The 26288-nt window shown below is 43.0% G+C and overlaps 1 protein-coding gene across 1 annotated transcript in view; it reads right to left on the bottom strand.

Annotated features, from left to right (window-relative positions):
- The window catches only part of TBATA (thymus, brain and testes associated), a 136027-nt gene that overhangs the window by 77495 nt on the left and 32244 nt on the right, over positions 1-26288 (bottom strand). Inside the window, exons 3-4 of the mRNA XM_029609296.1 lie at positions 24222-24466; positions 19576-19746 (exon numbers count right to left, since the gene is read on the bottom strand). Coding sequence (XP_029465156.1) covers positions 19576-19746; positions 24222-24466 — 416 coding nt within the window. The remainder of the gene's footprint in view (positions 1-19575; positions 19747-24221; positions 24467-26288) is intronic.

Here is a 26288-nt window from a genome sequence, read left to right as displayed (position 1 = left end):
CTAAAGCCTGCTGGCCCCAACAACAAAGGCTCAATCTGAGGGGAATTCAGGCTAGTAAAGGTAACACTCCAGTTGGGCCTCTGCCTATTCTAGGTCCATCTGCCGACAGAAGGAACCTGCAAGGCTCCGCCCTGCAGGTTGCGTCAACTCTACCTTGGCCTAAGGGTCCACATGTGCAAAATGGGAAAGAAAGAGAGAACATGTGTGTATGTGTATGTGAGCATGAGGGAGAGCCTGTTTCTGGTGATTTGCACCCTATCATTTAAAACAGCCTCAGCTCCTGTGGCTAATGTGATGCCAATTTTTAGAAAGGGCTCCTGGGGTGATCTGGGAAACTATAGACCGGTAAGCCTGACATTGGTGCCAGGCAATGTTGTAGAAGCCACTCTTAAAATCCAAAATTACTGATCACATGGATAGACATGGTTTAAGGGGGGAGTGACAACTTGGATTTTGCAAAGGTAGTGTTGCCTTACCAATTTACTAGATTTTTTTGAAGGTTCAAATAAACATGCAGATAAAGGAGAGCTGACGGATATATAATGTATTTGGATTTTCAGAAGGCATTTGACAAAATCCCTTATGAGAAACTCCTCAGGAAATTGGGAGGTCATGGCATAAGAGGCAGCATCCTATTGTGAATTACTTCCTGGATTAAAGACAGGAAACAATGGGTAGGACTAAATGCTCAGCTTTCCAAATGGAGAAAGGTCCTTAGTAGAATGCCCCAGAGTCTGTACTGGGACTTGTGCTATTTAGCGTATTCATAAATGATATGAAGAAAGGAACAGTGGGTGAAGAGACCAGATTTGTAGATGACACAAAATTGTTTCAAGACATTAAGAAAGTAGCAGATTGTGAGCAACTGCAAAAGCACCTTGTGAGATTTGAGACTGAGCATCTTAATGGCAGATGAAATTTAATGTGGACAAGTGCAAAGTAATACACAAAGGGAAAAACGATCCCAACTAGAAGTATATGATATTGGGTTCCATGTAGGAGTCATCACCCAGGAAAAGGACCTTGGAGTCCTTGTGGATAATACTTTGAAATCTTCAGCTTTGTTTGCGGCAGTGGTCAAAAAGGCAAATAGAATGTTAGGAATTATTTGGAAAGGAATGGAAAACAAAACTGCAAAGATCATAAAGTCTTTGTATAAATTCATGGTTGACTGTACCTTGAGTATTGCATACAGTCTGGTCACCCATCATAAAAGACATATAGGACATAGAAAAGAGGCAGCAACAAAAATGATAAAGGGATGGAAAAATTCCCTTATGGATAAAGGCTAAATAGATTAGGAATCTTTAGCTTAGAGAAGCGAGGACATAATAAGTTTATAAAATCATGAGTGGGCTGAAATGGGTAAACAGGGAACAGTTATTTACTCCCTTCAGATAACATCAGGACTTAGGGGATTAGCAACTGGCAGTTTTAAAACAAGTAATAGGACGGGGTTTTTTTGTTTTTTACACTCTGTGCATAATCAGGCTATGGAAGCTGTTGCCAGAAGATGTGGTCAAAGCATCTAGTATAGTGGGGTTCAAAAAAAGCTTGGACAAGTTCCTGAAGGAAAAGTCCATAAACAGTTATTAGCCAGATAGACTTCGGAAGGCCAGCGCTTATCCCCTAAGAGTGAGGTACAAGAAATAGATCAACTATTGGAGATCTGCCTGGCTACTTGTGACCCACACTGGCCTCTGTTGGAGAAAGGATGCTTGGCTCGGTGGACCTTGGTGTGACCTAGAATGGCACTTGTGTTCTTAAATTGTTCATTTTACCTGTTTTACAATATGCAGCATTTTCTGAGAGACCTCTTACACTTTACATTTCTGTAGCAGAAGTATCATCTAGATTCTTCAGGCTATCCATTTGGAAATGTGGTTATTTTTACGATAACTTTTTGTTTTGCTCCAGCTTTTTTCTCATAACATTTTTATTTCTTTTTCTATTCCAATAAAAGCTGTGTACCTTTTTTATTCTGGTCATGCCATGTTCTAAAAAATGTATCCTTTTTTAAACTGATTTTATTTTAAAAGCACAATACACATTGTAGAAAATAACCTTTAAAATATATCCTACAAATGATTTTGTATAAACTATTTATTGAATGTTTTTTCTGTACATGGTATGACTAAAGAAAATTATAATTTACAGAATTTTTCTGCTTTTGCCTTCTTCCAGTTAAGAAGTGATGCTAGGGAGGGAAGTGTGACAGATATGTCGGCTGCATCTCAGCTTGAGAAAGCAGTCTTCCAAGCAGGCTCACCAAAAAGATGGATTAGCAGAACTTATAAAGCACTGAGGCGATTGATTAGATGGAAGAGCTAGGATAGGGAACTGGAGATGATTTACTGAGCAAGAGGACTGGGACCAAATAGAGCACCTCCAGATCCTATACACTATCTCAGCAAGTATCGTGGAGCAACCACATAAGAGCATGTTTAACCTCAATAAGATTGAAAGCGATTGATTTGTATCAGAAACTATGTGGAATAAAGAGGACTTTAGTACATACTACATATACATAACCAGGTATTCAAGGATTTTGGAATAGCATTATTTCTTGTATTGAGTAAGAGGGACAGATATACTGAGAGAATCAAAGATTTTTCTATTACTGTACATGCCAGAACCCATAGATGAAAGGAGTGAGTCATTGTTAATTAAGAAACTTATAATGTCTGGCCAAAGGATACTGGCAATGGTCTTCCTCCACTGTTTTCACTGAAGAAATCATTGGAGGTCTGTTACTGGTTGGCAAGTGTATGGATGGGTGTTTCACCCATTTATAGAATAAAGTGTTTGGGTGAAACTAGCAAAAGTGAAAGTGGACAAGACCATGGGGCCTGATGAGACACATTCCAAGATACTGTGGGAGCTCAGAGAGGTGCTGGCGGGTCCACTCAAGGATCTACTCAGTAGATCCTTGGAGCCCAGGAGTAATGCTGCAAAATTGGAGAAAGGTGGTTATGGTCCTACTTCACAAAAATGGTAGCAGAGAGAAGCCAGGAAACTACAGGTCTGTCAGCCTGACCCTGGCGGTGGGAAAATTAGTGGAAACTTGCTGAAGGAAAGAATAGTGAACAATCCACCATCCAGTGGTTTGCAGGCAGCGTGGTTTTACCAGAGGAAGGGTCATTTTATTTTTAATTGAGAGACTACAGAATTAGATCAAGGACAAGCGTGTAATGTGATTTACTTGATTTCAGCAAAGATTTTGATATAGTCCCACATAGAAGGTTCATGAACAAAATGAAAAGCTTGGGAGTAGATCCCAAGGTGGTGGAATGGAATTCAAATTGTTGACTGATAGATAAGTGAGTAGTATGGTAAATGGAAGCAACTCTGAAGAGAGTAGGGTGCTAAGTGGATTGTCTCCAGGATCTGTTCTGTTCCTCATCTTTGAGTGGTATTGCAAGAGGGAGGAAGAAGGAAAGTATTTTTTTGCAGTTGATGCTAACATCTGCAACAGAATGGACACACCTGAAGGAGTAGAAGCAATCTTGTTTAAGATCATAAGAGGTCTTGAACGAGTAGATGTGAATCGGTTATTTACACTTTCGAATAATAGGACTAGGGGGCATTCCATGAAGTTAGCAAGTAGCACATTTAAGACTAATTGGAGAAAATTCTTTTTCACTCAACGCACAATAAAGCTCTGGAATTTGTTGCCAGAGGATATGGTTGGTGCAGTTAGTATAGCTGGGTTCAAAAAAGGTTTGGATAAGAAGTCCATTAACTGCTATTAATCAAGTTTACTTAGGGAATAGCCACTGCTATTAATTGCATCAGTGGCATGGGATGATCTTAGTGTTTGGGTAATTGCCAGGTTCTTGTGGCCTGGTTTGGCCTCTGTTGGAAACAGGATGCTGGGCTTGATGGACCCTTGGTCTGACCCAGCATGGCAATTTCTTATGTTCTTATGTGTGTTGGAGCGGAAGAGAGAGAATGTGTCTATGTGTGTGTGTGTGGGAGAGAAAGGAAGAGAGAGCATATGTGTATATATGTGGGAGAGAGAGCGCATGCATGTGTGGGAGAGATAGCATATGTGTATATGTGTGTGGGAGAAGGAGAGAGAGAATGTATATATGTGTGTGGGGGAGAGAAAGAAAGCAACTGTATATGTGAGTGAGGGAGAGAGACGGAGAGCATGTGTAAAGGTATGTGGGGGAGAGAGAGCGAGAGCATGTGTGTGTGGGAGAGAAAGGGAGAAAGAGTATATGTCACAATACTTTGCCATCTTCAGATCACTAGACATTATCACCCCAAGGTCCCTCTCTTGCTCTGTGCACAGCAGCCCTTCACCCCCCATCACATCCATCTCTTTCGGATTACCACACCCGATGCATTACTCTGCACTTCTTGGCATTGAATCCCAGTTTCTATATCTTTGACCACCGTTCAGGCTTCCTTAAATCACGTCTCATTGTAAGTGTGAGGGAGAGAATGTGTATATATGTGTGTGGGACAGAAAGACAGCAACTGTATATGTATTTGGTGGGAAAAAGAGAATGAGCATGTGTATATGTATGTGAGAGAGAGAGAGCATATGTGTGTGTGGGAAACAGTAAGAGAGAGCATTTTGTATGTTTGTGGGAGAGAGCATGTGTGTATGTATTTGTGAAAGTGAGAGGGAACACGTGTGTGGGAGAGAGAAAGCATGTGTGTATGTGTGTGGAAGAGAGACAGCATGTGTATATATGTTTGTGAGTGAGAGAGAGAGCATGTGTGTGTGAAAGACATGTGTGTATGTTTGAGGGAGAGAGAAAGCATGTGTGTATATGTGTGGAAGAGAGAGAAAGAGCATGTGTGTACTGTCACGACTGGGTCTGGGATTTCTCCCTCAGGAACAGGGTCAGACTCTAGAGCAAGCCTAGACAGGATCTTTTGCCTGTCCAACCCCTCCCTCTCAGGTTGAACCCTTGGATTCGGATGGCCAACAGGAATTAGGCTGTAACTGGAAAGAAGCTGGATCTAGAAGTAGAGTAGGTACTGAATGCAGCCAGAAATTAGAAACAGACAGGGGCTGGAATAGGAGGGAAGGCCTGGCCTGAAGATAGGGCTGGAGACATGGCTGGACCAGGAGGTAAGGGCTGGAGAGGGAGACACAGAAGGCCCAGTAGGAACTGGGGCCACAGGGAGGACTACACAGAATGAGACAAGGACTGGACAGGACTAGAAAAGACAAGGAAATACCGAAGGCCCAAAGACCAAGGCAGGGAAAGGAAATACTAGAAGGCCCAGAGGCCAAGGCAGGGAAAGGAAATACTAGAAGTCTCAAAGGCCATGACAAGACAAAGAAATACTAGAAGGCCCAAAAATGCCAGAGATCAGGGCTAGAAGGCCAAGCAGGCCATAGGATAAGGCAAGAAAGCCAGGAAGGCCATAGGGAAAGGCAGAAGGCCACAAAGGCCTTAAGTATGGCAGAAAGCCATCGAATGTCACAGAACAAGGCAGAAGGCCAAGAAGGCCACAGAATAACAAGGTAAAGCAAGGTGAGCCAATGCAGGGAGCCAAGGTGACTTAATGAAGAGGCACTGAGTTGAGAGACAGGCAGGGCTAAATAAGGCTGGAACTGCTGCATCATGTGAGTATCAAGGAAGTGGATAGCACAGAAGAAAGGGTGGCTGTTTGAGGACCTCTGCTGGTGGGGAGGCTGCCTTGCAGCTAGGATCATGACGTATGTGAGAAAGTGAGAGAGAGCATGAGTGTGGGAGAGTGAGAGAAAGAATGTGTGTATGTGTGTGTGAGAGTGCATATGTGAATGTATGTGTTTGTCTGTGTGTGTATGTGTGTGAGAAAAAAATAAAAGACATGTGTGTATGAGAGGGCACATGTGTGTGTGCACAACAACCCCACTTCCTCTCTCTCTCTGCTAATCCATGGCAATTTCAGGGCATCTGGAAATCAAAAGTTCCCAGATATAGATAACGGGGAATTTTTAAATTTCCTTCAGGCCGATACAGTAAGGGCGCGTAAGAAAAAGTGCGGCAGTGCCGGGCGCCCGCTCGTTTGCCGCGCGCACAGTTCGGATCACATACTGCTCGATACAGTATTTAAATTAGACGCAAATGCAAGCCGCATCCAAAGCACGTCCATGAAGCGCAATCCATTTTACTGAATAGAGTGCTTTACAGCGCATATACAGTATCCTGGGTGCGCTGGTACCTGTCATTTCAAATGTCATTTCAAATGACATTTGAAATGACAGGTACCAGGAAGTGGATGGTTCTCCTACGCTCGGGCATCGGGGATTGCCAGTCCTCTCTCCCCCCCTCCCGAAGCAAGGCGCAGGGTGAAAATCGACTCGACATATTATTAAAGCAAATAGAAATTGTAACAAAAGTAAACTTACTGCATGCTTCCAGCAGCCCCAGTCCTCTCTCTCCCCTCCTCCCGAGGCACCCACCGCGGCTCCCCTGCCTCCCAGGGGCAGCCGGCGGTTGCTTTAATAACATGTCGAGTCGATTTTCACCCTGTGCCTTGCTTCGGGAGGGGGGGAGAGAGGACTGGCAATCCCCGATGCCCGAGCGTAGGAGAACCAGGCCCGAGCGTAGGAGAACCAGGCCACACCATGTTACTTGCTTGCTCCAACCCACTCACTTATTTGACCGGAGCCTGCCTATTGCGGTCACATCCCTCTAACGCCAGGGTCACAGTAGGTGGTAAATTAGCGGGTTAAAGACGCAGCAAAACAGTTGGTTAAAAGGCGATAATCGGGCCGCACTTTACTGTATGGGAGGGAATAGCTAATCCGATCGTTTACATATCATATACATGCTGCGGGCGGAAAGGGATACGTGTTGATTTAAAGAAGCGGTAAGGATTGGTAAAAACGGATAGTGAATCGCGGGTTAGACTTATGCGGCCAAATTTTGGGTACAAAGCGGGTTAGAAACAGGGTAACCGCGGCCGCACTTTACTGTATAGGTCTGCTTATTAGTTTTAATTGTTGGGTTTTATTTGATGTATCTGTTTTGAAATATTTTATTGGTGTTTGGAAACTTGTATATGTATTTTTAATTATTGAATGTTATTCTATTCATTAGTTGTTTTGAATTATTTTTTTATAGATATGGTTTTACTAATTTTATTGTTTTATGATGGAAATATTTCTGTTTTTCCAATTGTTGGAGAGTATACAGAATTTGTCTTCTTGCAGTTTCCAATTCACTTTTTTTTCTGTACATTTCTATTTATACTTTATAGTCTATTCTATATTTGAAAGTCTATCTGTGTTTTGCATGTGTGACTGAAGTAAGGTATTCTAATAGTGTGTAGTTTCTATGTAGGTATATGTAGCAGCTTGGCTTGTTCTGTTTTCCTAATAGGGGTGTATTGCTGTTTCAGGCCTGGTACAATATTTGCAGTGTTAACTTTCAGAGGTAGGGTTGTTGCTGTTGCGTGCTGTCAATTAATGCTATTTTGATATAGAAAGTTTATTGCATTATAAGTCTGTTTTCTCATGGTTTACTGAGAGTCATGCCCATGCCCAAGATACATTACAATAGGACTAATACCATATAGGCTCCAAATATCTCTTGCTTTTTTGCAGGATTTTCTGGTTGGCACCACAGCAGTGCCAACCAGAAAAGTGTAAAATCTGTTATTATAAATGCATAATTTTTAATTGTGAGTGAGGAGTTGGTGATAGGGTGGAGGGTACAAGGCTGCAAAGTTTTCCTAGGGCGCGTAATACCCTTGCTCCGGCCATGGGCATTGCTGTACAAACACTGAACAGTCTCCCAACTCGTGGTGTCATGTGTTGTGTAATGGGTGAGGGTACAGTTTTTCACTTGGCCATAGGTGCCACATTGCCTGGCTACGGTTCTGTTTATACTTTCAAATAATACTAAAACAAGGGGATATGTCATTAAACTAACCACCAGCAGATTTCAAGAATATCATAGAAAGAACTCATTTATTTATTTCTTATCTCTTTCACTCAATGCGCAATCTAGCTATAGAATTTGTTGCCAGAGGATTTTGGTCATGATGACTAACAAAGGGGCTGATGCAATATAATGTGCTGGGCACAGCCACGGGTTAGGGACATGGATGCTTGTAAATTGAGCATCTCTTTTCCTAACCCACTGAGAGCCACCCACTGAGAGGCACCCACTGCCATGGATGCACTAGGAGCACACATTTGTCTCTAGCACCTCCTTTTTAGCATGACCCCTCATTTAAATATTCGATTGCGCACCCAGGAGAGGTGGTTGGGCGCGCATTATGAAAGCGGGCACTCAACACTGAGTGACTGTTTTCCATGCAGATTTATTGCATTAGCCCCATAGTGGGGTTTAAAAGAGGTTTGGACAAGCTCCTGGAGGAAAAGTCCATCTACAGTTATTAGGCAGACAGAATTGGGAAAGCCATCGCTTATCCCTGAGGATGAGCAACAAGGAATAGATCTACTTTTTGGGAACTACCAGGAACTTGTGACCCAAACTGGCCGCTGTCAGAAACAGGACGCATATCTTATTTTCCTATAAGAATTGTGAGCAATAAGGAAGTGAGGATAGGAGTGTAATCCCCCACAAGTGATTATGAGAGAAGAGTCAGGAAGGGAGGCTAGGAAAGGAATTAGGAGGACCTGGGATCTCCAAAGAGGGGTAAGGAGCAGGAAAAGGGAGTATAGAGGGGGCAGCATAAAGAGGAAGAAATATACGGGCCGATACAGTACAGTTAACAGTGCGCTCCGTCGGAGCGCACTGTTAACCTGCCATTGGACGAACGTTTTCCCTTACCCCTTATTCAGTAAGGGGCCGAAAACACGCGTCCAACCCACCGAACCTAATAGCGCCCTCAACATGCAAATGCATGTTGATGGCCCTATTAGGTATTCCTGCGCGATTCAGTAGGTAAAATGTGCAGCCAAGCCGCACATTTTACTTTCAGAAATTAGCGCCTACCCAAAGGGCACCGGGCACCGGGCTTTTCTGTGCACCCTCCGACTTAATATCATGGCAATATTAAGTCGGAGGTCCCGAAGGGTAAAAAAAGTAAAAAATAAAAAAATTTGAAGTCGGCCGGTGGCTGTCTGGTCGAAAACCGGACACTCAATTTTGCCGGCGTCCGGTTTCCGAGCCTGTGGCTGTCAGTGGGCTCGAGAACCGATGCCGGCAAAATTGAGCGTCGGCTGTCAAACCCGCTGACAGCCGCCGCTCCGGGCCAAAAGAAGGCGCTAGGGTCGCGATAGTGCCCTAGCGCCTCCTTTTGCCCGTTTCTACCGCCGGGCTCATTTAAATACTGAATCGCGCGCACAGGCAAGTGGCCTGTGTGCGCGCCAGGAGAGCAGGCATTCGCCTGCTCTCCCGCGGACGTTACTGAATCGGCCTGATAGTGAGGAGAAGTAAACAATGATAGGGAAAGATATTAAGGGGAAAAAAGAGAAAACATACTGTAACTCCCCTCTTGTCCTCCTTGGCTACAATGTAAGAACACTTTTGGGTGCTGCAGGGCATTGGCAAGCTTGCTGCAGCTCCTTGAACAGTTCAGGCTCTTCTTATTCACTTGCAAGAGCCTTCATTCTGTAGTTCCTCACTACCTCCAAGGCCAGGGTCAAACTAATAGTTAGGCACAGATGGACAGATAAGACCAGGGTAGGACACAGCAGGAACAAGGGAAGGTCAAAGCAACAAAGCAAAGACAAGGCAACGACAAGGCAAAGACAGCAAGAGCAACAATCATTGCAAGGCTGCAGAAGGACCTGTTGCTAAGGCAATTTCTTGTAGCGCGGCTGGGATTTAAATACCCAGCCGCATAACGTCATCACTGGACACTGGCAGTAGCGTTTCCCACCATGGGGACTTTAAGTGGTAGTGCGCCACGCACTTGTGCCTAGAGAGATCCAGGGGAAGAGAGGCATGGTGGCATCTCAACCATATTGGCTGCATCGGAGGCATTTGGGGGTAAGTACAGCCAGTCATGGGGCCATTCTACAGCTGGCCAAACATTACAGTACCCCCCTCTTCTAAGCTCCCTCCCCAGATCCAGACTTACATGGGAAGAGGCAATGAAAGTCTCGGGTAAGACGAGCAGCTTGGGCATCAGAAGTCAGTACCTAAGAGTCTCTTTGGGCCAAAACCCTTCCAGGAAATGAAGTAGTGGAGTTTATTTTGGATGTGTTTGGAGTCAAGGATGTCTTGTACCTTGTGTTCAGGTCTTCTTCCAACGTTACCTCAATCGGTTTAGGAAAGGATTGGGAGGACCAAGATAAAAGTAGAAACACATGGAAGACGTTGTGGATCTTGAGGGTAGATGGCAGCTTCAAATGGTATCAGTGGCATAGCTACAGGTAGGCCTGGGTGGGCAGGGGCCCACCCAATTTGGGCACAGGCTCACCCAACTGGAAGAGGCCTGTTGGAGCGATGCCATCACAGGATCCCATCTCTGCAATGGCAAAGAGGAAGGCCGGAGCTGCAAGGCCGCCATGGGATCCCATGCCCACGATGGTGAAAAGGAGGGCCAGAGCTGCAATGCCGTCATGGGATCCCATCCCTGTGACGGCGAAGAAGATGGCCGGAGGTGCAAGGCCACCATGGGATCCCATCCCCGCAATGACGAAGAGGAGTGCTGGAGCTGCAATGCCGTTGAGGGTTCCCATCCCTGCGACAATGAAGAGGAAGGCTGGAGCTGCAAGACCACCGCGGGATCCCATCCCTGCAGAGGCAGAAGTAGAACTTTGGTTGTGCAGCTTGTGCAGCTTGTGCCTAATGAAAAAGCCCTGCATGCGTGGGGGTGAGAATGGGAACGTGAATGTGTGTATGTGTGGGTGAGAATGGGAGCCTGGGTGTATGTGTGGGTGAGAATGGGAACTTGAATGTGTGTATGTGGGTGAGAATGGGAGCCTGGGTGTGTGTGTGTGGGTTAGAATGGGAGCCTGGGTGTGTATGTGTGGGTGAGAATGGGAGCCTGGGTGTGTGTATGTGGGAGAGAATGGGAGCCTAGGTGTGCATATATGTGTATAAGAATGGGAGCCTGGGTGTGGGTCTATGTGTGCATAAGAATGAGAACCTGGGCGGGGTCAGAAAGTGAGAACTTCTGCGTGTGAAGGAGTCTGTGATAGAAAGTGTGTGTGTGTGTGTGTGTGTAAGGGAAGAGGGGAAGAAGACAGAAGGAGAAAAGAGAACTGAAAAGGAATTATGAAATGAGCAACAAGGGAAAAATGGGAAAAAGATAACAGGACCAACTGATTAGAAAAGTACAAAGATAAGACAACAAAGGTAAACAAAAATTTATTTTGAGATTTTGGAAATTTGAATATGCCATGTTTCGGAATGTGAATTTATTATATTTTTGTATTTTGCTCTTTCTTCAGTATTCCACTGTTCACAGTCTAGTTTCTCAGGCTTTCTATAATGGTTTTGTCTGCATATCTCTGTTCTAATTTGTTGTCTCTTATTTCTCTATTAAGTAAAGGTCGGTCTCTCTTTTGCTTGTGTGTATGTGAGACTGAATTCTGCTCGCATGTATTTTCTCTGTAGTAGTCCAGCTTGTTTTGTTATTCCAGTAGGTGATGTATTAATGTTCTAGGGCTGGTGTAGTATTTGCATTGCTGCTTTTTCATAAGGTTGCTATTATTTGTATCCTGAGAGTCAGTGCTGTGACTGTATGGCAAGGCAAGGTTCTAGATGTCTCTGTCTTTGCAGGGGTTTGTGCTGGATATCCCTCCAATAGCAATGGAGGGATATTTTTTGTTGATACCAGAATTTGAATTTTTTTTTCATGTTAGTTGTGATGTGAATTGTTCTAACTCCACTCTGAACTGTTCTGATGATTAATGATATTTAATGTAGTTATGAAGATTTCTAAGTTTCTGCAAAAAGAATTCATGAAAGAATACATTAATGTTTGTTTCATTACATGATTGATTGGATCTGATTGTTTTCTTTGCTTTTCACATGATATATTTGTGCATTTATAAATTGCAATCAATATAAAATAAATTAATACAGATTAATAAGGAATTTTTATTGCTGGTAAGTGCTTGAAATAATTGAGGTAAAATATTTTAAAGTTTCATGTATGATGCATAATGGCTGTTGCAAACTACTTAGAAAGTCATTGTAGGGTGCAGTATATGGCATTATTTATCAATAAGAATATAACTAGGTCTCAGACCTGCATGCTTACAGCCCACACATGTTAACCTTGTGCCCATGCAAAAAATCAATTCTGGCTATGCCACTGATTGGTACATGGCTGGCTCAACCTGTCGAGTGAGTAGAAATAGGCCAAAGAAATGAGGTGAAAACTTTGTAGTTGGAGTTTTCAATCGAAGAAAGGTGGAAAGAAGGCAATCTACTCTCCTACAAAAATTGAAGCCGGCTTCTTCAAATCTGACCTCCTACAAATCATTCTAGTTTATGCACCTCCAGGACTTTTGGACTCAGACGCCTCTCCCATTCTAGAATTAATAGCGACTCACCTAAACCTGGAGTCTCCAGCCATTATACTGGGTGATTTCAACTTACATGTTGACGACCCTCTCCCTCTACAAACTGCGAAACTTTCCTAAACGCCATGACCGCTATGGGATTCAAGCAGATAATCAACAATCCCACCCACAGAGCAGGTCACACTTTGGATCTCATTTTTGTAAACTCAGGCATCTCACATTCAGCACCACCCATATGCAAATCAGTCCCCTGGTCAGACCACGCATTAATCTCTACCACTTTTTCTCTGGCTCAATCAAGCAACAAACATGATCCTCAACCCCAATTTATCTACAGAAAACTTTGTTCATCCAATGAACTACACAAACACCTTGTCCTAGAACTCTCTCTCATAGACATCTCTACGCCTAACTCAGCTCTCCACTCCTGGTCCAACATCACAGTATCAGCAGCAAACAAACTCTGTCCACTGGCAACAAAAAAACCGAAACACAAAGCCTCCAATAGACAACCCTGGTTTAACGAAGAACTTCAAAAACTCAAACACTCCCTTCAGCTAAAAGAAAGTAAATGGCGTAAAGCACCATCTCCGACCTCCCTCTCGGCTTACAAACTCGCCCTCCACCTATACAAGAGCACTACATTAAAAACAAAAAGGGACTTCTACGCTCACAAGATCCATCACCTCATCTTCGATTCAAAAGCCCTCTTTACTTACGTTTCGAATTTAACTCAAGTCAACCCACTGGACATTCCACTCAACCAAGCGCACGAAAAACCAGAGGAATTGGCCAACTTCTTCAGTAACAAAATATCCAACCTGCAATCACAGCTGAAGCCTAATACCTTAGCGCCTCCTAGCGCATACCTCCATCCCTGCAAAGGCATTTCTATTCAAGCCTTCGAACCTATTTCAACTTCAGAGACCCAATCAGTTTTGAAGAGAATGAAACCCTCCTCTCACCCATTTGACCATATTCCTTCCAAACTACTGCTGCTAATACCAGATACCATCTCCAAAGCCCTGACTGACATTATCAATTGTTCTTTAGCCCAAGGAATCTATCCAGACAACCTGAAAACTGCCTCCATCAAACCACTCTTAAAAAAACCTAATTTAAATCCCAAAGATCCTTCCAACTTTCGCCCAATCTCCAACCTCCCTTTCATAGCTAAGGTAATGGAAAAACTAGTTAACAGCAGATTATCAGATTACCTCGAAGACCACAAAATATTATTCCCCACCCAATATGGCTTCCGAAAAGCTTTAAGCACCGAATCACTTCTCATATCCCTAACAGATTACCTCATTATGGGCCTCGATAAAGGTCATGCCTAATTACTGATACTTCTCGACCTCTCAGCAGCCTTTGATACTGTTAATCACTCCCTCCTCCTTATTCAATTAGCAAATATTGGAATAACTGGCTCTGCACTTGCCTGGTTCAAATCTTTCTTGGGGAACAGAGGATACAAGGTCAAAATGCACAACAAAGAATCTCAGTTCTATCCTTCCACGCTAGGAGTTCTGCAGGGCTCCTCCCTTTCTCCCACACTCTTTAACATTTACCTCCTCCCACTATGTCAACTATTAACCAAACTGAACCTCAAATACTTTCTATACGCGGATGACGTCCAGATCGTCATCCCCATCAAAGAATCCCTCACAAAAACTATTAAACACTAGGAAAATTGCCTTCTAAAAATTGACAACCTCCTCTCCAGTCTAAATCTAATCCTAAATTCTTCTAAAAGCGAACTACTTCTAATTTCGCCAGAAAACCATAATCTCTCCGCAAATCCACCAACCGGCTTTCAAACATCACAAGTAAGAGACCTAGGAGCCATCATTGATAATCGGCTAACCCTAAAAGCATTCATTAATCAAACAACCAAGGACTGCTTTCATAAACTTCACGTCTTAAAAAGAATTAAACCACTTTTCCACACCCATGACTACAGAACAGTCTTGCAATCAATAATCTTCTCTAAGTTAGATTATTGCAACTCCATTCTTTTAGGTCTCCCATCTTTTCACACTAAACCCCTCCAGATGGTTCAGAACACGGCGGCCAGAATATTGACAAACACAAGAAGAAGAGACCACATCTCTCCTATTCTCAAAGACTTGCACTGGCTGCCAGTTCATTTTAGAATCTTATATAAGTCCATTACCACCATCTACAAAGCTATCCATCATCTCTCTCTGCTTAACCTTCAAATTCAAATTCCATTTAAAAAACATACCTCAGCCAGACCGATCAGAGAGTTCTATAGAGATTCACTACAGGTTCCTCCTTCCAAAACCTATCAGCATATTACTCTCAGAGACATCTCCACGGCAGGACCTACTCTATGGAACTCCATCCCACCAGATCTGAGACAGGAACCCTGCCTTCCAACATTTAGGAAAAGACTTAAAACCTGGCTATTTATGAAAGCCTTTCCAGACACCAACTGAACCTCATTTCTCCTTTAATCAACACTGATCATCCCCCCTCAGCCATCTCTTCTCCAAGCTGAAAAGTCCTAACCTCTTTAGTCTTTCCTCATAGGGGAGCAGTTCCATTCCCCTTATCATTTTGGTAGCCCTTCTCTGTACCTTCTCCATCGCAATTATATCTTTTTTGAGATGCGGCGACCAGAATTGTACACAGTATTCAAGGTGTGGTCTCACCATGGAGCGATACAGAGGCATTATGACATTTTCTGTTGTTTTCACCATTCCCTTTCTAATAATTCCCAACATTCTGTTTGCTTTTTTGACTGCCGCAGCACACTGAACCGACGATTTCAATGTGTTATCCGCACTCTTACAATCAGTCAGCTGGTAAGATGGGACATTATTCTTATGGTAAATGCTCTGCATGTGCACAATCTTTTAATGGTGACCATTTATCTTTGGAACATCTTTCTAACTTTACGTTTAAATCTGTTACATCTTGCGATTCTTCTTGTGCAGTTTACATCATGTGGTGCACTTGTTGGTTAATCTATGTAGGTAAAACCATGCGCTCCATATGAACCCACATCATTGAACACCGTAGCGCCATTAAATTTTGTCATTTAAAGGCTCATTTGGGGGTCCACTGTTTAGAATGGGGGCACACTTTTTCTGATTTTACATTTGAGGTTTTGGAGGTGCTTCAGGCTGGTTCTTGAGGGGGTGATTTAGATTCTATTTTGATCCACAAAGAACAATGGTGGATCTTTTGTTTGGAGACAGTTCACCCTTGCGAGCTTAACAAGGCATTTGAATGGGAGAAGTGTTAGCCAATAGGGTTGTCTATCACGTCCGCTTTCATGATAGTGCTTTCTTTCAAGTAGCTCGGTCCTTTCATTCTACCATGTTGGATTGTTTTTGCTCCACAGTTCTCCCTCACGTCCGCTCGTTTTTAAGAGCTATTCTCTTGCCTCTCCCATTAAGTTCCTCCTGTTTGGATTGGTCGGCAAGGTTTCAAAAACACCTATGTCTAAGAGAGTTGCTCGACCAGTTTTTGTTGAGCGTTTCACAGTTATCTTTCACATTTATTCATCGTTCAATACTAGTTTGAAGGTGGGTATGCCTATAGATTGACATGGAATTTTGATACATTGTATGTACATTTTTTTGATAAGTATTTGTTTTTTAACATTTTCAATTTTGTTGGTTTTTCAATAGACTGTTCACCTTCTTTATGCTTTCACCCACTCCTGTATATTGCCCCTGAAGTAGGAAGTTTGGCCCACCAAAACATGGGCTCATGTCAGGAAGCTTGAGTCTTCTTCGGCCGTTTCACAGGGATTTTCACAGGTTCTTCAAAAGTGCAAGATAAGTGTTTAAGTTGATTTTGGGAGTTTAGAATGGGTTACATGTGTTGTAGTGGCGGGAGATACACACTTTGAAATTAATTTTTTTTGTTAATGGCTATAATAAGAGTTGCTAAGCTTCCCTTAATAGTTATTTATGAGATCAGAACCAGCAAATGAATGATATCTAAGGTGTTTGAAATGATACTGCTTGTAGCCTATTGCATGGCGAGAGGGAGTGGATGTACATCTATTAACATCTCATATTTCTGATGTCATCCATAATATATCAGGCTTGGTAGTGTGTCCATCAGTGCTCGCGCATGTTCCCCAGCCCACCGATAGATGGCGCAGGCGGCTCCCTGGCCGCCTTGGAGGCTCAAACACGCCAGAGGTACGAAGGACAGCGGCCATCGCGGGCCAGGCAGAATATAGCAGAGGAGACCCTGGCATGCCGCGAACGGAGCGCGTCCCGTGGCACATGCTCCGTTCACGGCGAGGAAGAAGGCCCGGCATGCCATTCATGGCGAAAAGGGAAGGCCCCCATGTGCCGCGATCGGCACGCCCGGGCCTTCATCTTCGCCATGAACGGAGCATGTGCCACGGGACGTGCTCCATTCACGGCATGCTTGGGTCTCCGCTGCTATTTTCTGCTCAAGGCGAAAATGGAAGGCCCCCGTGTGCCACGAACGGCGCCCCTGGCCTTCATCTTCGCCGCGAATGGCGCACCAGGCCTTCATCTTCACCGCGAACAGCGCAGGTCCCGAGGCATGTCGGTGAGAGAGAATGTGTGTCGGGGAGGGGAGGGTGAGAAAGAGCAGGAGGGTGTGAGAGAGAGCATGGGGGGATGCCGGTGAGAGAGAATGTGTGTGTGAGAGAGGAGGGGGTGACAGAGAGCATGGTTGGTGAGAGGGGGTGGGGAGGGTGTGAGAGAGAGCATGGGAGGTAAGAGAGGGTGGATGGGGGGATGCTTGAGTGTGGGTTTCAGAGAGATGGAGCCTATATGAGGGGAGGGGGATGCTGTGAGAGAGAATGTGTGTGTGAGAGAGAGGAGAGAGGGTGTGGGGGAGTGCGAGAGACAGCTTGGTTGGTAAGAGGGGGAGTGCGCGGGATGCTTGACTGTGGGTTTCAGAGAGGGAGCCTATATGAGGGGATGTGTGTGTGCCAGAGAGTGAGGGAGCCTGTATGAGGGTGTGTGTATGTGGAAGGGACACTTACAGTGAATTTCTAGGGAAATTCTGCTCAAAACAAGAGTAGATGTACCAATAAAAAGGCTCGCCGCTCAGGCGTAGAACAGGAACAGTTGCTAGTGATCTATATGGCTTTGTTTCTTCACTTTTTTCAATATTTTTGTTATTTTGATTTAGACTATTTTTATATCCTGTATTCTGATTTATTTATTTTTGAAAGCAAATAATATAGACCAGGAGAGATAGATCCCCCTGCTCGAAGATGCATTTCTCGAGCTTGGCATACAGATGATTCTCGCAGAGCCTCTTAAGTACTTGTTTTACATGCTCATGGTACTGAGTCAGGAAGTGTGAGAAAATGAGAATGTCATCTAGGTATACTATGACGAGAGAGTAGAGGAAGTCTCTAAGATTTCATTAACCATGTGTTGAAAGATGACAGAGGCTTTGCAAAGGCCGAATGGCATTATTAGGCATTCATAATATCCATCCTGGGTACTGAATGCTGCTTTCCATTCATCCCCTTCGATATCCAGATGAGGTTATAGGGTCCCCTGAGGTCCAGTTTGGTAAACATTTGTGCCCCACTCAGATGATCAAAAAGATCTGTTATTAAGGGTAATGGGGTATTTATTTTTATGAATTATGCATTGAAACCCCTGTAGTCGATCCACGGCCTGAGGCATCCATCCTTTCTTCCTACAAAGAAGAAGCTTGCCCATGCTGAAGAGAATGCAGGGCGGATAAATCCTCATGCCAGGTTTTCTATGTTGCAATTTGTCAGGGCAGCCATTTCAGGAGCGAATGGGGGTAGACATCAAAATCACAGAACATATAGAAAGACATGGTTTAATGGAACAAAGTCAGCATGGCTTTACCCAGGGCAAGTCTTGCCTCACAAATCTGCTTCACTTTTTTGAAGTTAATAAACATGTAGATAAAGGTGAACCGGTAGATATAGTATACTTGGAATTTCAGAAGGTGTTTGACAAAGTTCCTCATGAGAGGCTTCTAGGAAAAGTAAAAAGTCATGGGATAGGTGGCGATGTCCTTTCATGGATTGCAAACTGGCTAAAAGACAGGAAACAGAGAGTAGGATTAAATGGACAATTTTCTCAGTGGAAGGCAGTGGACAGTGGAGTGCCTCAGGGATCTGTATTGGGATCCTTATGATAAGAGTAGGCAAGGCAAGGCAATGATAAAGCAAGGCAGGGATAAGGCAACAACAAAGCAAATACAAGGCAAAGATAGCAAGAGCAACATGCAAGGCTGCAGGAGGACCTGAGGCAATTACTTGTAGTGCAGCTGGGGTTTAAATACCCTGCCGTGAGACATTATCACTGGGCACCAGCAATAGCGTTTCCAGCTGCAGGGCCTTTTATGTGATAGCATGTCTAGGAAGGCTGAGGGGAAAGAGCATCATGGTGGTGTCTCAACCGCATTGGCTGCATTGGAGGCATTTGGGGGTAAATGCGGCCGGTCGTGGTTCCATCCCATAGCCAACCAAATGTTACAGGAAGCATCACTGCTTTCATATGAATTTTAGTTATCCATGTGACTATCTACCGATCTGCAAAATGTTGTAGTGGACACCAATTTGCTGGTTCAGCTTTCTACTAAAATGTGGTTGGAACAGGTGAAAGGGCAAAAATGGAATCCTAAAAATAAAGAAATAGGTTAGTGATCAACTTGCTTTTCAAATTCTAAATGTGTTTCTTCTCTATCCTTCTTCCTTGTTTTCTACAATTTTGCATCCTATAAATCAGAAAAGGTAATGAATTCAAGATTTGCACAATAGTAAATTTATACCCCAATCAGGAACTAACCGCAAACGTACAGGCTGCAGCTTTGAATTTTCATGTAACAAATTTTGTTTCAAACTGCCTTCTCTATGTACAATAATTATTTGTTAATGCTAGAGAACACCCATCTGCTCTCACTTCCAGTTGTCATGATTCCTTTCAAATCTTTCTACCAATCTGGCTCCTTTTCCTGAACCACAGTCTCCTTATTGCAATTAGATGATAGTAACTGGAAAGGCAGGAGCAAGATCATCTTTTGACTCTCAAGCTCAGTTGCTCCTTAGTTGCACCTAGGAGGAAGTAGATCTCCTTTCCTTTCTCTAGTCTTTCTTATTTTGCCTCATGAAGCGATCATCCTATCCAGTTTTCATAACTAATAATACAAACCTGTTCTGAACTGCGGGACCATGTTTCCATGTGGGTCCCCTATTGGCATCTGGGCACTGGGCACACCCAGTACATTAAAGGGAATTTGGCTTCTTATCATTGGATGAGGATAAAGGGCACTTGAGACAGACCACTCATCATTGACAATACAGATAGGGATTCCATTCAATCCTGGAATGAAAAAGAAAACAAAATGGAAACATTAATGAGCAAATAAACAATATATCAAGATTCTGGGTTTGCAATTAAATCCCTTCCACATGTCGATGCTGACACTAGTTAGTTAAGTAACATTTTATCTGTGATCAACTAGTCCAATTATAAAAATCTATAGCCTCTAACATTTAATTTCATTATACTATAGGTACTGGCTTGGTATTAGTTATGTGCATTCATTTGAAAACAAAATGAAAACATGCAATAAACACCCTTATTTCAGTTTGTATCATTTTCAAAAGAAACCCATAAAACAAATCCTGCCAAAATTCACATTTTATTTTTTCATTTTTGTTTCCGCAAATAGTGCACACTGTTTGCAAATACACACTATTTCTGAATAGTTCATTCTATTTGCAAATATGGGGCCTCATTCTCCAGAGGGATCGCATGCGATAAGGGACGTTTCGCACTCGAAAAGTCCCTTATCGTATGCGATACAAAATGGGGGGGAGTCGGCCCCAGAAGAGGAGGAGTCGGGGCGTCACCAGGGCCGACTCTGCGAAGACGCCGTGGACGACGAAAAGGTAAAGCCCTTTTCGTGTCCGAATTCGTGCCCAATAGCTTCACCTTCTATGGTGGTGCTATTGGGTGCAAAACCGGCAGCGATCGCATCGCGACGGTTCGATCGCTGCCGGCTAGCGCAGGCCCGCCCCCCGTTTCGGCCCCCCGTCCCTCATTCCCTAAAGTATTGCAGGCCTGCGATACTTTAGAAAATGAGGCCCATAGTGAATAAAAAAGAAAAAAAACAAAACATTGAAACGAAATTCAGATAAAAAACTCCTCCCAATGAAACAAAATGACACAAAACAATATTTTTTGACCTGCACAGCCCTACTTGGTATGGTAAGCAAGAGAGGAAAGTGAGGAGCAGTAGAAAAATTGCACTGGAAAAGAACTCATTCTGACAATCTTTCTGTAATGGCAGGTCCAGAACTGAATCAACTTCGTTAATGATCTTTTAAAAAAGAATCAGAAAACAATCAGAAATAGGTACAAATTCTGGCTTCCTTAGTACTTTCTGTGATTTTATCCAATGGTTACATGCCATTCCATGGATTTTGAGATGTGATAAGAAAGAAGAACGGACAAGTCACTACACCAATGCATTGTTTTGGATGGATATCATCTAATAAATTATGATCATCTAATAAATTATGAATAAAAAGCAAACCAAAAAAAGTAATTTTTTTCTATTTTTCATAGTTTTTTTTCTTTAGAGGAGAAATCTCTGGCTCCATTTGCAGAACCCCATGCAACAGAGAGCATTACATACGTGTATTTATTAATTCATTGTACTTTTATTATATGCCTTACCCAAGGCATCTTGTACAGGCATACACTGACAATCAAAAAGTGGTATAAAACAATGAAATGATGAACTAGGAAACAGCTAAGTGTAAGAGCCAGGATTTCAGTTTAAACTTAAAAGACTGGGAGTGATGAAATGGGAGAAATCTTTTGAACTTCTTTGTATTTGTAGTCAGTGCTTGATTTAAATCTTGAACACAGGCACATGGGTTCTGTTTTTTACAGGGCAAAAAATGGAGAATTAGACATTTGTTGGTCGACCATGGTATTCTCTACCATAACCACAAACTTGAGACTCCACAATGCAGTCTATTTTTCCCAAGGACATGTACCTTATTTAGAAGTCGAAATGTTGCAAAACAGGCTACCAGGAATGCCTGTTCTGGTTGAACAGATATTTCATACCTCTCCTCCCATGCTCCTCTGTGTTGGAGGTATAGCTTCTCCTCACTGGTTTGATTCATGTTGGGGATATCTGCTTGTAGGGCCATATTGATAGCATTCTGTTTTCTAGAGAATACATTCCACCAATGTTCAACACAAGTAGTGAAATCCATCAGATGGTCACTGCCAGGCTATCATCTCAAAATCTTAAGTTCATCACTCTTCTCCCATCATAGGTGCCATTTGCCAAATGAATTCTACTTACAGGTGGCATGCTGGTGTAGTCCAAAATAAAGTGAAGTTGGTTCTACTCGAAGGCATACAATTCCTCAAGTCACAAACCCTAATGCCTAGGGTGGCAAACAGTGAAGGAGCACTATCCAGAATAGAAGGGTATGACGTAAGGATAACTCTCCAAAGAACCCACAGACTTCACGGGCATCCTTCCATGCAGAAGAGCCTACTTTAGCTCTCCCCGCTCCCAATCTCCTGTAGAGCTTCCTAAATTTCTCTAAGGGTGAACCTAGAAAGGTTCAATGGACTGCACTATTCCCCATGCAAGAGTATGGATTTAGGTTAAGCTGGCATCTGGTATCTGTGTTTGACAATCACTATCACATTTTTTCACTACTTTATTATTTAAAGGAACTCATCTTATCCTAAAATATTTTAATTGGAGTAAACAGAGCAATAATCCCTGAGAGATTATTCATTGTCTACTTCCCTACCTTAGTAATGAGGATCAATACAGGGCTACCCATATCCAATACTCTGCACATGAAACATCCAACAATTAAAAACTCATAAAAACTATTAAACTATTAAAAATTCTCCAAACACCAATAAAATAGTTCAAAAAAGCAGACACATCACATAATATTAAATAATTAAAATGGCAGTCAATCAAGAAAAATAAACTTAAAAAGCCATCTTTACTTACCCCCTCCAGCAGCTCTCTTACTCCTCTTCCATGCAGGCCGTAGCACACACCAGAAGCAGCAGTAGTGGCTAAGCTCTTTACTCATGGTCCTCTTCCTTTGGGCCCATGTCTCTCACACACACACCATACCAGTCACACCCCCATGACCAGTTTCTGTCTCTCACACACCAATCATCTCCCAACCAGTCTTTGACACACACACCAGTCATCTTCCTGAACAGTTTCTCTTATGCCATACACACACACAGGCTTCCCACTCCCGTGTTCTATCTTACATATACGGGCTTCTCACTCCCATACTGTGTCTCACACACACCCAGGTTTCTCACTCCCATGCGCACTCTCTCCACATGCACAGGCTTCTCATTCCCATAATCACTTTCTCTCTCTTACACACACACACACACACACACCAGTCTCTCTCTCATTCCCATGCTCACTCACTCCATATGCACAGGCTTCTCATTCCCTTAATCACTTTCTTTCACATTCACACACCCCAGGCTCTCCCTCTTACACACCGTTACCTTACCAACCAGCCTCTCTATCATGCATGGACACACACACAGGCTTCCCACTCCCAATTTCTCTCTCTCACATATACAGGCTTCTCAGTTCCATGCTTTCTTTCACACACATCCCCACAACACCAGGCTTCTTACTCCCATGCTTTCTCACATACCCATGCTTTCTCACATACCCATGCTTTTTCTCTCTCTCACACACACACACCCCAGTCACACACACTCAGTCATCTCCCTGACCAGTCACTTTTATTGTCTCTCATATACACACATCACCTCTCTGACCAGTTTCTCTCAATCACACACATGATCTCTTTCACACACTTACACACATGCTCTCAATCAAATACATGCTCTCAATTACACACATGCTCTCAATCACACACACACATTCTCTCACTTACAGGCTGGCTGTCTTCTCTCTCTCCCCCCCCCCCCCTCCCAGCACAAATGATAGCTGCAGCAGCCTCCTCCAGCCCCTGCAGGCCAAGAAAGAAAAATCCCATCGGCCGCGGGAGGCTTATACTGCTGTCTCCTTTGCCGATTGCTGGCTGCTTCGATTGCTCCGGGCCACGCTACTGCACGGGGGCCGATACTGCTGCCGCCACCACCACTGCCGCTACTTTTCCATGCGGCTCCTTCTCCTTCCCGCGCACTGCACTGTGTATCACTTCCTGTTCCGGGGCAGGCGCGGGAAGAAGAAAAGGCCAGCCGTGGGTGCCACAGATTCCTCTAACAACGCTGCCGTTCCCATTGGGCTTGAACGTGCTGTTAACCCGGTGGCAACGGCAGCAGGGAAGGAAGAGCAGAAGGAGAGACCGGGAGCACGCAACACACCTGCCGGTGCTTGGCGACACACCGGTGTATCGCCAAGCACCGGTTGAGAAGTACTGATCTATGCTATACATTCTGTCTTACTTCAGTACTGGGTCACCAGAATTGCAGTATTTATTTTTCAGTTTTGTTCACACTGTATATCATAGGCATACACAGTAGTAAAATAAAATAAAGCATGGTTAAATCAAAGGGCTTATCCTAAACCTGAGATTTCATGCATGTCACTTATGGCATAACTACAAAGATAACCAAATAACTCCATGTCATATGAGAAAGGTTGAGCCAGTCCTGGTTTTGCATCTATGGCTTTATAGCACTGCTGTTTAAGAAAATGGAACTGTAAGCCCATAGATGCAGTGGGGCAATAATAGGAGTGGATCAGAAAATCAAGACGGATTTCTTTTTAATGTTGGCTCAGACCTAAGCTTTCCAACCTTGCATGTGGGTCACTCGATGCGGGTGGGGATTGTGCCGAGAGAAGAAAGAATGGTGGCTGAGGTTGCCAAAACGAGGGCTTCCCTTGGATTGGGGCCGCAAGGCCTCAGTACTGAAGCGCAGAGGCATATTATATGCCATGTTTTCAGTCTTCCTCGCCAAAATTGGGATTTCTTTGCTTTTGTAAGATCCAGAGTCTGGGCTCTTCACATTCTCCATCTGCTCCTTTAAAGTTTGCTCATCTCTGAAATAAAATGAAGAAATGGAATGAGTGAGAGAAGGTCGATTCACAAATACCTCTACGTGATCGGGGTCAGTAGCTTCTATGGACCTCCTCCTCACTCAAAATCCAAGTCTCATCCACAATGTCCCCTTTTAACAAAAGCTGGGCCATACATTCCATCCTCAATTGACTGGTGTTGTAAACTAAAAGGCAAGAACTGGATTGGACTGAACAACTGATTTGAAACACAGCTGCATATTTGGAAATGAACTCTCTAGTACAAACAGAAAGGTGTGTGAGGGGAGAACTGGTTCTATGGCCAGAGAGACCATTTAGACTGCCCTGAGTTTTTTAAAAGGAGCTTTAATAACATATCCAATGTCATATGGATGATGACATCGCAGGCTTTTTCTAATTTAGATTTCATACAGTAACACAAACAATGTCATCACTATCCAAAATGTTGTACCTTTTGTAGTACCAGGAAATGGTAGTACAATTGTATTATTTTACAACTATACGAGTAAACTTTCTAAAACATGCCCCTCTTCCTATCACATGCGATAGTTTGATGAATTGAGCCCTTTGACAACAGGGAAATACCAACAGTACCTGAATGTAATCTGCTTTGAAATGCCTGAAAAGTGGAATATAAATACATAAAATTTAAGGGCTGGTCTTGCAAAGCTTGTTTATTAAAGTGAGAATAACTTTCTTCAAGTTCAAAATCAGTGGTAGTCTGAGTGTGAGAGAGAATTTTCATATGCATGCAATATCCAAATGAATTACATAAGCAAAGCAATGTTGCAAAGTCAGTAGTAATGCTGGGACTTTTATTCTGAAAAGATTGACAAAGTTTTCTTTACTTCTTAATGCATCTTTCAATGGGTATGTGTATGAATGTTAGTTAATTCTATTTAGAGCTTTAATTTAAAAAAATTGAAAAGAAAAATACTATGCAACGATTCATATATCCAAAATGCATTCGTTAAAATAAAAAATGTATTGTATTTATTAATTATATTTGTCACCCACGTGACAGAAAGTATTCTAAGTGTGGCACAACATAAAAACATTTCCAAAATATAGGATTACAATCAATTCTGAACAACAATAAAAATCAATAAAAACATACTTTTCTATCAACATAGATACATGTTGCAAAAGATAGAGTCCAAATGTTAATGTACATGCTTTAAAAAAGTTAGTCCTCAGGGTCTTTGCTCATCATTACTTTCTTCTTAAACTGTGACACTGAATACCTGGGGGCCTGCTTACTAAAGCTTTCCCCCATTCTGGGTCTATGGGAAAAATGCTTAGTAAATGAGGCCCAGGATCTGTACTATCAAATTGACGATAAACTGATAATAAACTTTCCCCTAGATTTATCAAATGCTATAAATATAGCAGAAATGGTACCCACCATAAAAAAAGGGGGCATGGTTAGGCTACTTTCCCTACTCCCGCATAGGTAATTTCCACAAGGCACAATATATTTATCACACCCATGCTATTTTTTGCTCCATGCTCTGATTAATACACTGCAGGCACAATACCAAGAAAAGGTTTTATACGAGAGAGAGAGAGAGACTCTAACATTTCTTGCTTTGGCAATTATTAAAGCCCAATTTAAAAAAAAAAATGTTGTGCCTTGATTTTCTAAAGAGTTTTGCTAAAGACAAAGAAAGGGGCAATAGAGCCCCAGGTGAATGTCCCTGGTGTTTTGCTATAGCTCAGAAATCTTGCATTGCTTGAAGCAAAAGTATGTATCAGGAGCGTCTGACTACAAGCTGGAAAGCTTACTGACTCAGGGCTAGGGCTAGCTATCATTTCCACTGACAGC

The sequence above is a fragment of the Rhinatrema bivittatum genome, chromosome 7 (assembly GCF_901001135.1).
Source record: "Rhinatrema bivittatum chromosome 7, aRhiBiv1.1, whole genome shotgun sequence".
Taxonomy (NCBI): domain Eukaryota; kingdom Metazoa; phylum Chordata; class Amphibia; order Gymnophiona; family Rhinatrematidae; genus Rhinatrema; species Rhinatrema bivittatum.
The sequence above is the reverse complement of the archived record's forward strand: the minus strand, read 5'-3'. Positions and strand labels throughout refer to the sequence as shown.